The sequence below is a fragment of the Dromiciops gliroides genome, chromosome 4 (assembly GCF_019393635.1).
Source record: "Dromiciops gliroides isolate mDroGli1 chromosome 4, mDroGli1.pri, whole genome shotgun sequence".
In the NCBI taxonomy this organism is placed as follows: domain Eukaryota; kingdom Metazoa; phylum Chordata; class Mammalia; order Microbiotheria; family Microbiotheriidae; genus Dromiciops; species Dromiciops gliroides.
The window spans coordinates 462,935,565-462,950,081 of NC_057864.1; the positions used below are offsets into that span (position 1 = coordinate 462,935,565).

The window sequence follows — 14,517 nt, forward strand, 5'->3', positions numbered from 1 at the left end:
AGTGAGGCAATTGGGGTTAAGCGACTTGCCCAGGGTCACACAGCTAGTAAGTGTTAAGTGTCTGAGGCCAGATTTGAACTCAGGTCCTCCTGAATCCAGGGCTGGTGCTTTATCCACTGCACCACCTAGATGCCCTCTATTGCTTCATTTAAAAAAAAATTTTTTTTTTGGTGAGGCAATTGAGGTTAAGTGACTTGCCCAGGGTTACACAGCTAGTAAGTGTCAAGTGTCTGAGGCTGGATTTGAACTCGGGTCCTCCTGAATCCAAGGCCAGTGCTTTATCCACTGTACCACCTAGCTGCCCCTATTGCTTCATTTTTAAGAATCATTTGACTTATTATCAGAGAAATAGGTCACAGAATTAGAGAATTTTTAAAAAACCCTTCCAAACTGATACTCGAGAATAATCTTTTTTTTTTTTTTTTGGTGACTTGGCCAGGGTCACACAGCTAGTAAGTGTTAAGTGTCTGAGGCCGGATTTGAACTCAGGTCCTCCTGACTCCAGGGCCGGTGCTCTATCCACTGCGCCACCTAGCTGCCCTTTCAGACATCTTGAACTGGACATCCCGTCGACGTCTTCCACTTAACCCGGCTGAACCTAAGCTTGGTATCTTTTCCACCAAACCCTCCTTTCTCCCTAATTTCCCTGGCTCTGTTGATGGCATCACTATTCTCCTGGGCACCCAGGCAGACAACCTAGGTATCACCTTCTCCTCCTCACTCTTACCACGTTCCTCCCACCCGCCTCATCCAATCTGTCACAGAGGCCTATTTTACCCTTTCAAAATCACCCACTTCTTTGTACTGATATCATTACCCCCTGGTGAAGGCTCTCATCACCCCCAACCTGGACTATCACTGTAGCCCACTGGCGGTCTGGTCTCTCTGCCACAAGTCTCTCCACTCTGGTCCACCCTCTACTTGACTGTCAAATTGATCTTCCTGAAGCTCCCGTCTGACTGTGTCATCCCTACTCAATAAACACGAGTGGCCCTCTATCACCTCCAGGATCAACCATAAACCCCTCTAGTTTGGCATTCAAAGCCCTTCACAACCTCCCCACCTGCCAGTCTTCTTACACCTCACGATCCCAGCACATCCTCAGCAATTCTGTGACTTGGCCTCCCTGGCTTTCCCCGAGTCCCAGCTAAAATCCCGCTTTCCGCCTTTCCCGATCCCCCTTAATTCTTGTGCCCTCCCTCCATTGGACACCTCTGAGCCAGCCCGTCCTGAGCTTGTTTGTACCTAGTTGTATGTTCTCTCCTGTCTCCTGAGCACCTGGCACTGTACCTGACACTGACCAGAGGAGGACCTGGAGTCTTGGCCTGAGAGCCCAGCTCGCTGACTACAGTAACGCCTTGGATCATGGGCATTTATAGATTTGGAGCTGAAAGGATCCCTCTAGAGAAAAGGAAATTGAGGCCCAGAAAGATAGGGTCACAGCTTCACAGACCTAGCACCACAATGGACCTCAGTGGTCATCTGGCCCAACCTTCTCCTTTCCCAGATGGGCACAGTGAGGCTTGCCCAGGTCACACAGGTTAAGTGACTTGCCCAGGGTCACACAGCTAGTGAGGCATTTGAGGTAGGAACTGAACCCAAGTCTTTCTGAATCCAGTCATGAATCCACCATTGGAGATATTGTGCCACCTCCGGGAGAATGACTGGTTTATAGACCCATCCCCCTGTGGTTGGGCCATCCATGAGCCAGGCTGAACCCAAGAGCACAGATGCAGGTTCAATGCCCTTCCAGAGCCCAAGTTCTGCTGGCAGACACTTTGAGAGTCTGGGGTCACCCTCCACCATGATACGGTGTCAGAGTAGGGCTCCAGCAGACTGTAGGCATGCCTACATAGAGAAGCCTGCCCTATCCTGGAACAGATGACCAGCAAGCTGTTGGTGGCAGGGCCCCGTGGCCAGGGTCAACCAGGGAACAAGTGCTCTGGGGTCCCAGAGGGCTCTTGGAAAGTAAGCTCTCAGAGGACGTGGTCTGAGCCACTGATTTTACATGAGGACACTGACACCGAGAGATGAAGGGATCTGCCCAGGCCCAAACCTTCTGGCGACCCCCCGCTTGGAAGCAGGGTCCTTCGGATCCTGGGTTTCCAGCTCCCCCACCCGAGCAAGCTCAGCTTTGTCCGACGGGCATTTACCTTTGGTGGCACCTGCAGCCCCCAGGTGGTAGATGGCGGCCAGGATGAACCAGCAGGCCTTCTGCTCATCGGGGGAGATGCCCAGAACCTTCATGGCAGCCTGGAGCTTACTGAACTGCTGGGCTGCCTTCTGCTTCTCCTCGGGCTGTAGGGGAGTGACCAGGCTTGGTGCGTAGAATGTAAGCTGACCCTCTTCACCAAGGTGTGGCAGGGGAGACCCCTCCCCCCATCCCTCCCCCCATCCCTCCCCCTGGGGAGAGCACAGGCCTAGAGTCTAGCTTGAAGGGTCAAGTTTAGAATGGAGCAGCCTGCTTGGGCTAAGCCCCCAAGTGCATCTAGGCAGCACCCTCTCCTTTTACAGAAGAGGAAACCCAGGCCCAGAAAAATGAAAGTGAGGTCATCAAATATGACTCCCTCATGTCCAACCAGGGATGCCCACTCCTAGCCCTTCCAGCCCCTAGGGCTACCTCACCTTGGACAAGGGGATGATCCCAAACACATTGTTCTCCGCCAGGTGATTGAAGTGTAGCTCTGTCCTGTGGGTGAAAATAGTATCAGCACCAGCCGGGGCAGACGGCTGTGAGGTCTGCTTCTCGTCAAGGTCTAAGTAGCTTCTGGACTTCTATCTGTCCAGAGCACAGCACCCCTCCTGTCAGGCCCCACCTCCGTTCTCCCCAGAGGTGCCCAGTCACCTGCAACAGATGTTAGCAGTGCTGCCCAGGCAGAACTGCCATTTCCAGGAAGCCTTAGGTCCCAAGGATCACAGACCTACAGCTGGAGGGGACCACTTGGTCTGGATGCCCAGCGGGTGGTGCCCTGGGCCCCACAGCCAGGGCCTCTTGGGGAACAAGTGTCCCAGAGGGCTCTCAGAAGGCCGGACCTTTGTTTTGGTCTTTATATGCCCAGTGCCTGGCATATAGTAGGTGCCTGCTGAACTGAATGGATGAGTGAGTCTTGAGAAAAACCACAATTGCGCCCATGGTGGTCCCGGGAGCTGAGGTAGAGCAAGAGGGTCTGGGAGCAGCCCTGTGGCTTCCAAGTCTCCCTTGTCCCTTTATGTGATCAAAGAGCAGCCCTGAGGTTTCATCACATGGCTCACTGGAGATCGGCCGGATGTATGCTTTTATTGCTACAGGGAACCCCCAGGTGAGGACGCTGCCTCTCTCAATAGAGGGCAGCATCTTAGAATCTCAGAGCCAGGGCTTTTGACCTGAGGTGGGTGAACTTGTTTGTTAAAAACACCTTCATAGCTATCGAAAATGTCATGCAGAGAAGAGCTTCCCCAGCCAGCTAAAGGGGTCTGGAGCACACAATAGAAGTTAAGAATCTGGGTCTTAAAGAGTGGTCTGGAACACTGAGACTAAACTGACTTGCCTGGGGTCCCCTAGCCCCTCTTCTGTGTCCAGAGCTCCGGAGCCAGTAGGGGTCAGAGGTGACACTCGAACCCAGGTCTTTCTGGCTTCAAGGTCAGCTCTCTATCTACTATGACACATGGCCTCCTTCTGCATAATGGCCCTTTAAATACTTGACGACAGCTACAATGTTGCCCTAAATCTTTCTCTATCTCCTTTGAACTATTCTTATAGGGCATGACCTCAATCAATCAGTCAGTCAACCAATAAACATCTATTGCCAGGCACTGGTCTTTCGCCACGCTGGTCTTCCTCAAGTTGATCAGTGTCCTTCCTAAACTGTGCTGTCCAGAACGGAACACAGCCCTCCAGTCCTGGGACTATCTCCTTCTTAGTCCTGAACACTGCTTCTCTCTCAAGGTGGACTACACTGGTTCCTATATCACACAGAAGTGCTTGCAGTCCTCTTCCAGGCTCCTATGCCTTTTTGTTTTGTTTTGTTTTGTAATGTCTTGTGGGGCAAAGAGGGTTAGGTGACTTGCCCAGGGTCACACAGCTAGTAAGTGTCAAGTGCCTGAGGCCGGCTTAGAACTCAGGTCCTTCTGAATCCAGGGCTGGTGCTCTATCCACTGCACCACCTAGCTGCCCCCTCCCTTATCCTTTTCAAGTGAAATACTGTCTCAAACACAGGCAGTGACAGCCCAGAAATGAAAACTGATCTACCCAAGGGCCAGAATTCAGGGACCCAATCCACCGGTGAGGGGGCCTCCTTTCCCCAACCACCCGTCCTGTCTCACCTAAGGGTGCTATCTCCACAGGCCAATAAGTAGTAGAAGACATTGAACGTGGCTTCATTGGATGGGCGCCGAGCAACTCGAAGCTTCTCAAGCAGCATAGTCTGCAGAATAGTTCAGGATAGAGATGGTCAAGACCAGCAAGTGCTTTCCCTCCCATCCCTAGTTCTTCACCAGGAAGTGCTGCTAACACTGCCTGTACCTTAGTGTACCTCAAGGGACATGCCAACTCTGCCATCAGAGGCAGGGCCAGCCAGATCTTTTGTTAAAAGCAACAAAGTTTTACAAAGTGCTTAACAAAAATCTAATTTAGTCTATACAACAATCCTGGGAGGGAGGTGCTATTATTACCCCCATTTTACAGGTGAGGAAACAGAGGCAGATAAGTGACTGTGTCCAGAGTCACACAGAGTCACACAGCAAGTAAGTATCTGAAGTAGGATTTGAACACAGGTTTTCCTGACTCCAGACCCAGCTCTCTATCCACCATACGCTACCCAGCTGCCCCAAGCTGGATCCCAAAGTAGAAGAGATGGTTAGTCACTCAGGTCTCAAAGCTGAGTCCTTGCAGCACCTCCCTGCCCATTACTGCCACCCTTCTTCAGAAAACAAGAGTCTTGTGGCTATTTGGAGGGTCCATGTTACCCATGATAAGCCACTCTACTCACCACTAGGTGGACGTGATACTGAAAGCAATCAGTCACTGGTATGAGATGAGGATGTGGGGCAAGGGGGACTGATAAAACCTCATACATCTCTAGGTTCCCTCAAGCATTGTGGTGATGAGGGGATGGAAGTGAGAACAAACTAAGAGTGTTCAAGGAAGCTGATCTCGATTCTTTTCCAAGGGCCTGGTCCTGACTGGGTGAAAGGAATTGGGGCCATGGATATGATAATGGAGCCTCCCCTAGAGGAGGGGAGGCAATATCAACTGGGCTGCCCGTGCCCATCATGGAGGAGCTGCAGCCCCAGGAAATGGGCCCTCACCCAACAAGAAAAAAGCTCTAGATGGGTCATCTATTTCTAACCACCAAAGCCTTCCTTTCTCTAAACCTCTGGTACAGGAGGCTGGGGGCTCCTCTTACCTGAACAGAGGCCGAGGCCACCTGGCCAGCTTGGTCAAAGTCCAGCGAGAGGATCTGAGAGAAGCGGGTAGCACTGCCGTTCATGATGGTGGGGCTGCTCCCAAAGGCCTCCAGGACAGTATACAGAGCTTGCCACTTCTCCACTGTGGACACAGGCAATGGGACAAGGAGGGCACCAGGTGAGGAGAGGACAGCTTGTCCACCCAGTGCAGTGCAGACACTCGAGGCCTGGTAATGCCTCATGGGAGCCATGCTGGCCCCTGGACCCAAACTCGCTCCCCAAGAACCCATCAAGCTTAGAGGGTTGACTGGGGAAATCCAGACGTGGCAAGGTGACCGGCTCATAGCCAGAGCCGGAAGGGACCTCAGAGGTCATCAAACCTGACTCCATTTTGCAGACGAGGAAGCCAGGGAGAGTAATTTGACCAAGGTCATACCAGTGCTTGAGGCAGGGCTCAAACGTAAGCCTCTGCTGCCAAGTCCAGAGTTCCACCTACTACCTTCATGCTGTAGGGGATAAGGATCCATGCTCTGCAGAAGGGCACCGACGGGATCCCCAGGCGGCACCTCCCCTCGCCCTCTCAGAAGCAATGGCTTCTCATGTCGGGCTGGCTCCAATGTAGAATCATGAAGCGATGGCAGAAGAAGCTTGGCCACTCCTCCCCACACTACCCTCATTTCCCCAGCCCTCCATCTCACCAGAGAACACCTTGTTCCCGCTGGTGCCCGCGATGGTGGCCAGGTACTGCACCAAGTGCTGGCAGCTAGTGGTCTTGCCACTGCCGCTGCTGCCCAATAAGACGATGGACTGGTCCTGGCGGTTCATCAGCATGGTGCGGTATGCAGTCTGTGCCACTGTGTAGATGTGGGGTGCCATCTCCTCCCGCCGGCACCCCTTGAACATGTGCATCACCTTGGGGGCAAAGGGGAGAGGGTCAGACCTGGAGTCCCTAGGAACACTAACAACTACACTGCCCTGGAAGCAGGATATCCAGTCCATAGGTTAAGACCTAGAAGAGACTATAGAGTTTTCCCAACAATTTCTACCAAATAACGAATTCTTATCCCCAAATCTTTTTTTTTTTTCGGGGCAATGGGGGTTAAGTGACTTGCCCAGGGTCACACAGCTAGTAAGTGTCAAGTGTCTGAGGCTGGATTTGAACTCAGGTACTCCTGAATCCAGGGCTGGTGCTTTATCCACTGTGCTATCTAGCTGCCCCCCTTATCCCCAAATCTTAAGTCTCTACACTTGTCAAAAACATGGTTATTATGTTTATTTGCTTTTGTAAATTGTCTATCTATTCTGTTCCATTGATCTACCTTTCTATTTCTTAGCCAGTACCAAATAGTTTTGATAATTACTGCCTTATAAGATCTAGTACTGCTAAACTTATGTCCTTTACATTTTTTCACTATTTCCTTTGATATTCTTGAATCTTTGTTCTTCGAAAATAATTTTTTTTAATTCAGTGAAATAATTTTTGGTAATTTAATTGGGATGGCTTTGAATGTATAAATTAGTTTGGGTAAAATTGTCACTTTTATTATATTGACCCTGTTCATGGGTGCCACCCATGAACAATTACTATTTCTCCAATTATTTAAATCTGATTTTATTTGTATAAAACTCAGGTCCTCCTGACTCCAGGGTCAGTGCTCTATCCACTGAGCCACCTAGCTGCCCCTTGACGACAAATTTGACCTCAGACACTTGACACTGACTAGCTGTGTGGCCTTGGGCAAGTCACTTAACCCTCATTGCCCAACCAATAAAAACAAAACAAAAACAAAACAAAAAAAAATAATTTTGTTTATGTAGTTCCTGTGTTTGTTTTGGCAGGTGTACTCCCAGATCATTTAGTCTAAGTTCCTCATTTTACAGATGAAGAAATAGAGGCCCAGGGAGGTAGTGACTTGCCCCAGGTCACAAAGGTAAGAAGCATCAGAAACAGAATTTGAACCCAGGCCTTCTGCCCTTCCCAGACATCTCCTTATCATGCTGCCAATGATGGCCATCAACCTCATTTTCTACCCCATCTTTACCCACCACTGAAACCCTGGACTCCACCCCTGAGTCCCCTAGCTCTGATGGAGGAGCATTCCTCTTATCCAGGCCTCCGTGCCACTCCTGGGCTTCAGCATGCTGCCTACACTGACCATCATTCTCATCTCTACCCTCACCTCTATCTGGACCCCTTGGATCCACTTCTGGATTCTCTGTCTCTGATAGGCCAGGTTTTAACTTTACCTTGTCAAGAACTAGACAATCCCACCACTTCCCATCCATGCTCGTACATGTTCCACCCCCATCCCTGCTGTCTACCCCACCCCCTCCAGTTTTCTGAAATGTTTTCTCCATGTCTTCTGGAATTAGAATATAAGCTCTTTGAGGCAATCCTGCTTGGTTGGATTTTTATTCCCAAGGGTTAGCACAGTGCCTGACACTTTTAAGAGATTGATATTATCATTCATTCTCTCTCCCTCCTCCTTCCCTCCCTCCCCCCCCCCCCCTGCCCTCTCCCTCTCCTTCCCCCTTCCCTTCCTCTTCCCTGTTCCTGGGTCTAGGCAATGAACTGGAATATAGCTAGTAGACAGGCCTAAGGCCTCATCCTGGGGTCAGATATTTTTAAAAGACCCTTTTGCCCTCCCCACTATTTTTGGATGGGAAGCCAGACGAGCAGACTGAAGGATGAAAACAGGAAAGAAGACGATAGAGAGACAGATAGCCTGTGAACTCTGGGAGGACATCTGGCCCATACCTTCTCGGAGTACATAGCAGGGGCCCCTCGGGGGCTAAGGATGAGCAAGCTGGGCCCAGCATACGTGTGCAGCAGGCTGGCACCATAGCGCTGTCGGAGGGTGTGCAAGACACTCGACTCATTGAGGTACACCAAGGAGGCCAGGTCTTCCAGTCGTTCACAGGATGGGGCGTTGGCCTAGAAGAAAGGGAGAAGCATGTGGCATCACACCCACCCCCTCTGAGAGCCCAGCAGACCCTATCTCTGGTCCCCTGCCAACCGGCCGGCCGGCCCTGTACCTTCTCCACGTCATCCTCATCCACATCCAGTATGGTCCCATCATGATCCAGTTTCACTCGGACTTTCCCCTCAGGTAGACTTAACTCTTCTGACTTCAGTTGGCTGGCTATAGAGGAAGAGGAAGGAGCATTTATTAAGCATTTACTAAGTGTCAGGCATTGCACTAATCCCTGGAGAAAGGCAAAAACAAGTTCCCTGCCCTCAAGAAGCTTACATTCTAAAATGAAAGACTACATGCAGATAACTGTACAGACAAGATATAACCAGAAGAGATGAAAGCGAATCTCAGAGGGAAAGGACTAGCAGCAAGAGGAACTCAGACCCTCACTCATCAATTAGGGAATGGCTGGACAAATTGTGGCATATGATTGTGATGGAATACTACTGTGCTCTAAGAAATGACAAGCTCTCAGAAAAGCCTGGGAAGACGTATATGAACTGATGCAAAGTGAAGTGAGCAGAACCAAGAGAACATTGTACACAGTAGCAGTAACATTGTATATGATGATCAAATGTGAATGACTTAGCCGTTCTCAGTAATACAATGATCCAAAATGATTCTAAAATACTCATAATGAAAAATGGTTTTTTTTCTTCCTGGGAAAGAAGTGATGGACTCTGAATGAAGATAGAAGCAAACTTTTTAAAAACTATTTTTCTAAAGGTTTTTTTTTTTGGTCTGTGTTTTCTTTTCACATGACTAATATAGAAATATGTTTTGCATGACTGAACATGCATAACCTATATCAGATTGCTTGCCTTCTCAATGAAGACGGAAGGAGAGAATTTGGAACTAATATTTTTTAGAAATGAATGGGTTTGGGGCAGCTAGGTGGCACAGTGGATAGAGCACTGGCCCTGGAGTCAGGAGGACCTGAGTTCCAATCCGGCCTCAGACACTTAACACTTACTAGCTGTGTGACCCTGGGCAAGTCACTTAACCCCAATTGCCTCACCAAAAAAAAGAAAGAAAGAAAGAGAGAGAGAGAGAGAGAAAGAGAAAGAAGAAGAAAGAAAGAAAGAAAGAAAGAAAGAAAGAAAGAAAGAAAGAAAGAAAGAAAGAAAGAAAGAAAGAAAGAAAGAAAGAAAGAAAGAAAGAAAGAAAGAAAGAAAGAAAGAAAAAAGAAAGAAAGAAATGGGGTTTTTTTGTTTTAGAAATGAATGTTTTAAAAATTTACATATAATTGGAAGAAAATATTTGAAAATTTTTAAAAAAGGAAAGACCTACAAAGGCAGGATTTGAGCCAAATCCTGAAGGAAGCCAGGGACGCTGGAAATTGGAGGTAAAGATGGAGAGCACTTGAGGTGTGGGAGATGAGAGTATGAGCCAGATCACAGAGTATGAGGAGGAGAGAAAGGTATAAAAGGCTGGAAAGGCAGGAAAGGAGCCGGGTTGTAAGGGGCTCTGAAAACCAAACAGAGGGTTTTGTATTCGATCCTGGTAGCAATAGGGAGCCACAGGAGCTACTTGAGTAGGTGAGGTGACATAGTCAGACCCACATTTTGGGGGAAAGACTGGCAGCTGAGTGAAGGTAAGGTTGCTGAAGGGAGAGACTTGAGGCAGGAAGCCCAGTCAGAAGGCTAGGCAGGAGAAGTACTGGTGAGTGGTGATGAGTGCCTACATCTGGGAGGCAGCTCTAGGAGTGAAGAGAAGGGGACTCATAAGGATGTTGTCAAGGTAAAAATGGCAAGAGCTGGGGGCAGCTAGGTGGCACAGTGGATAAAGCACTGGCCCTGGATTCAGGAGGACCTGAGTTCAAATCCGACCTCAGACACTTGACACTTACAAGCTGTGTGACCTTGGGCAAGTCACTTAACCCTCATTACCCTGCAGCCCCCCCCCCCAAATGAAACATTTTTTTTAAATGGCAAGAGTTGACAAAAGATTGAATTGCCAGCATTGTGTTGGGCACAGGGAAAATGCCAGAATAAACAAGGTGTGGTTTCTGCCTTCCATCCAGTAGGTGCTATGACACATAGACACAGGCAAATAATGTAGAAATTGGGATGTGAAAAGTGGCTGAACCTGTGGGAAGGTTTCCCTGAGAAGGTGCTGTTTGATTCGGTCTTCGAAGGGTGGGCACAAAGTCAACAGGATATAGAGAATCAGATTAGGTTTGTCAACTTTTGGTTGCACATTAATATAGGTCAGGAGAGAACGGTTTACTCTACAAGGCTTGGCATGTGCTAATTATCAGACGCTGATCATATCCCATAATAAACCCCGGAATAATAATGGATGATGAATAATTAACACATTTCCCAATAGTTACAGTAAGGCTCCATCACAGTTCACAAATACACCCCACTCGGTGACACAGGGAGTGATGGGGAGAGGATGTGCTGTCTGCCTATAGCAGGGGCCAAACTACAGAGGGTGGGAAATATAGGATCATAGAGTTAGCCCAGGAAGGTGCAATGACTTAAGGTCATGGAATCATCAATTTAGCGCTGGAAGGGACCATGAAGACCAACCCCCTCTGCATAAAGGCAGATGAGGAAACTGAGGTTGGGTTAAGTGACTTGTCCAGGGTCATAAAGCTAGCTAGTAAATGTCTGAAGCTAGATTTGAACCCAGGTCCTCCTGACTCCATCTACTATGCCACACTGCCTCCCATTCGGGAGATGGTAATCAAATCAGTTTGGCTGAAATGAAGAGTCTATCAGAGGGAGTAGAGTTGGATAAAGCTAGAAAGATCGACCAAAGCTAGATTATATGGAGAGGATCTTTAATGCCTGGCTAAGGCTTTGGGCCTTGATTCATTAGACAATGGGGAACCATTGAAGGTATTTGAGGAGTGGAATGATGTGATCAGAGCCTGGTTGTCTACATAGGACAGAATCTAAATTTGTTACTAGGGTTGGGGATCTATAATTTCACTGATATAGGGAAACTCCCAGAGGAAGAAACTCTACCAATGCAGACTGTCACCGAAGAGCATCCTGCTCAGAGAGTCACAAAGTCAGTATGTGTCAGAAGTGGGACTTGAACCCAGGTCTTTCTGGCTCCAAGACTGGAACTCTACCCATAATGTCACGAGGCCTCCCATTACGACTTTGTCAAATATGTCCTTTAGAGAAATGAATATGGCAACAGTGTCTACAATAAAACTATAGAAGGGGCAGCTAGGTGGTGCAGTGGATAAAGCACTGGCCTTGGATTCAGGAGGACCTGAGTTCAAATCCAGCCTCAGACACTTGACACTTAACTAGCTGTGTGACCCTGGGCAAGTCACTTAACCCTCATTGCCCTGCCCTCCCCCCGAATTAATTAATTAATAAAAGAAAAGAAAACTAAAGAAAACCAAATTGGGAGAAGCAGCAACTGGACCAACCCAAGGCTATGGAGGAGACCTGTTCTAGAGGAACCCCAGAGGTGCTGAAGGCAGGATTCTCAAGGTAAAGGAAAGAAGGGAGGGACCAAACACTTAAAAACAAAATGAGACATTTTTACTACCCAAAAAAGGCAATTAAGAAAATATGAGTAACTACCGATCCATATGACTACTCTCTTAAAAAAAGAAAAGGGGGAGGGAGGGAGATTATAAACTTATACACATCAATACAACTAATTAAAATGGCTTTGCAATCATTTACATTTAAATTAATTAATTTCAATGCCTAAAATAGCATAAGCCCTTTTCAGTGACTCCCTCCAAGGACTCATCGGGATTCTGTGTTTGCCCATTCATTCTCATTCCCTTTCCTTCTTCTATGGTGTCATTGTGTGCTCTGTTCACACATTTCTGCTTTCTTGGCCTGGCGTTATTTCATTAAGGTCTTTCCGGATTTCTTTATATTCCTCAAACTTGTTGGTCTTAATTGCATTATAGGATTCCATTACATTAATGCACCACGGTTAAGTCAAGCAATTCTTCTGTTGTTGGGTGCTTGCTTTCCCGTATCTTCAGAATCTTTAATGGGAAAAATACACACACACACACACACACACACACATACACACATACAACTTCTCACATATTTATCAAGGATATCCTTGTGTGAGTGTGTGTGGTATCCTTGATGATCAAAGATATCCTTGTGTGTATGTGTATTATCCTTGATGAAGACTCAAGAAGGGAATAGGCAAGTTTTCACACACAGTTTTCTTTAACATTATGACAAACATCAACAAACGTGACCATAGATCTAGAAGTGGAAAAAATTCCCAAGAGCCCATGAAAGGCAAATACATCTCCTTTACTCAGAGTGAAGGACCAGAAGTGCACCAGTCACCCATGAGCGAGATTCCAACCTTGACTGATAGTGAAGCTTTCACCCATACTTTTTCTAATTAAAGGACTTTACCTTCTTTCCATCTTGGTGCCAGACTACTCCATTGGCTTTATCCCTATAGTGGTGCAGTGGATAGAGCATGGGGCTTAGAGTCAGGAAGACCTGAATTCAAATCTGGCTTCAAACACTTATTGGCTGTGTGACTCTGGGCAAGTCACTTAACCCTGCCTGCCTCAGTTTCCTCATCTGTATAATGAGCTGAAGGAGGAAATGGCAAACCGCGCTAGTGTCTTTGCCAAGAAAACCCCAAATAGGGTCAAGAAGGGTCAGACAGGACTGAAAAAGACTGAACAATAATAAAGCTCAAAACTTCTGAACTCAAACAATCTACCATCTCCAACCTCCCAAACAGCAGGAACTATAGTCATCTACTTACCACACCTACCTCCCCCCTATTTTTACAGATAAGGAAGGAGACTGAGACCCAAGAAGAAGTGACCTATAGACTCATAATTTAGAGCCAGAAGGAATCACATAGGCCACCTAGTCCAACTCCCTCATTTTACACTTGAGGAAACTGGAACCCAGTTTTTTTTCTTTTCTCTTTCTTTCTTTCTTTCTTTCTTTCTTTCTTTCTTTCTTTCTTTCTTTCTCTTTTTTTTTTGGTGGGGCAATGAGGGTTAAGTGACTTGCCCAGGATCACACAACTAGTAAGTGTCAAGTGTCTGAGGCTAGATTTGAACTCAGGTCCTCCTGAATCCAGGGCCAGTGCTTTATCCACTGCAGTGCCACCTAGCTGCCCCAGGTTAAGTGATTTTTACCATAAAGGTGGTAAGCAACAACTATGAAATGTGAATGAGTCTTCCAACTCCCAGACCAGTATTCTTTCCACTGTACCATACAAAGAAGATCAGAAAAGGATAGCACAGGAAACTGTAAATCTCCACTAAGTACAGCTTGTTGTAGTTGGGTTTGGGTTTTGCTTTCAAATTTAACATTGTAGTTTCAACACTGCCCTACTTACCTCTATCCCCTTCTGAACTTCCTTCTGTTCTCTTGTGTTTATTTTTTTAATGATTCATTGATGATCTCTTTCTTCTTTTCTTCCTTTTTATTTTAGTATCACTATCACTGCCCCCCCAACCTCACAAATCTCCACCAGAACAATAATAAAAGCCTCTGCTTGTAACAACTAAGTAGTCAGATAAAACCCATCATTGGCCATGTATGAAAAAGGAGGTCTCGACACACATTATTCTATAGGAGACCATCTTGACAGTCACAGAACTGATGGAAAGGTGCAGAGAATATCAGCTCCCACTGTGCCAACTGTCTGTTGACTAGAAAGAAGCATTTTATTTGGCGGCGCTGAATGCCACCTTGGGGGATCTTCTTCTACAAGGCGCTTCCTATGCAAATGTTAAAGCATACACAGCTCCTTTAAAGATGCTGAAACTGAGACCTCTGTGTTTGATACTCTAGAGAGGTAGGCCCTACCAAATTGCATGCCACCGTCATGGAGAAGGGTGCCCGACACAGAGCTCAAAAAGAAGAGAGGTTTCCTAAAAACAGTGAGATCTTTCAGATGTTCCTAATATGCCAAGGATTTTGTGCTAACTGCAGCAAGTCCCAGAACACCATGGTGCCTCCTGGAACAGATTTGTAACTACTCAAAGTTTGGCCCAACCATCCACATGGGGAAAACCCAGTGGATGAAAAATGCCTTATGTCTAAGAGGTCCAGGAGGATACACAAAGAGGGTAATTTTATTTATTTTTTTTTTCGGGGCAATGAGGGTTAAGTGACTTGCCCAGGGTCACACAACTACTAGGTGTCTGAGGTCAGATTTGAACTCATGA

The 14,517-nt window shown here is 47.3% G+C and overlaps 1 protein-coding gene across 21 annotated transcripts in view; it reads right to left on the reverse strand.

The window, feature by feature from the left end:
* Nucleotides 1-14,517, reverse strand: part of MYO18A (myosin XVIIIA) — a 153,434-nt gene that overhangs the window by 59,995 nt on the left and 78,922 nt on the right. For all 21 annotated transcript variants that reach the window (XM_043999889.1, XM_043999894.1, XM_043999892.1 and 18 more), the window contains 7 exons: nt 8,422-8,528; nt 8,144-8,320; nt 6,084-6,297; nt 5,385-5,527; nt 4,303-4,403; nt 2,626-2,689; nt 2,154-2,298 (listed from right to left, as the gene is read on the reverse strand). In XM_043999889.1, coding sequence (XP_043855824.1) covers nt 2,154-2,298; nt 2,626-2,689; nt 4,303-4,403; nt 5,385-5,527; nt 6,084-6,297; nt 8,144-8,320; nt 8,422-8,528 — 951 coding nt within the window. The remainder of the gene's footprint in view (nt 1-2,153; nt 2,299-2,625; nt 2,690-4,302; nt 4,404-5,384; nt 5,528-6,083; nt 6,298-8,143; nt 8,321-8,421; nt 8,529-14,517) is intronic.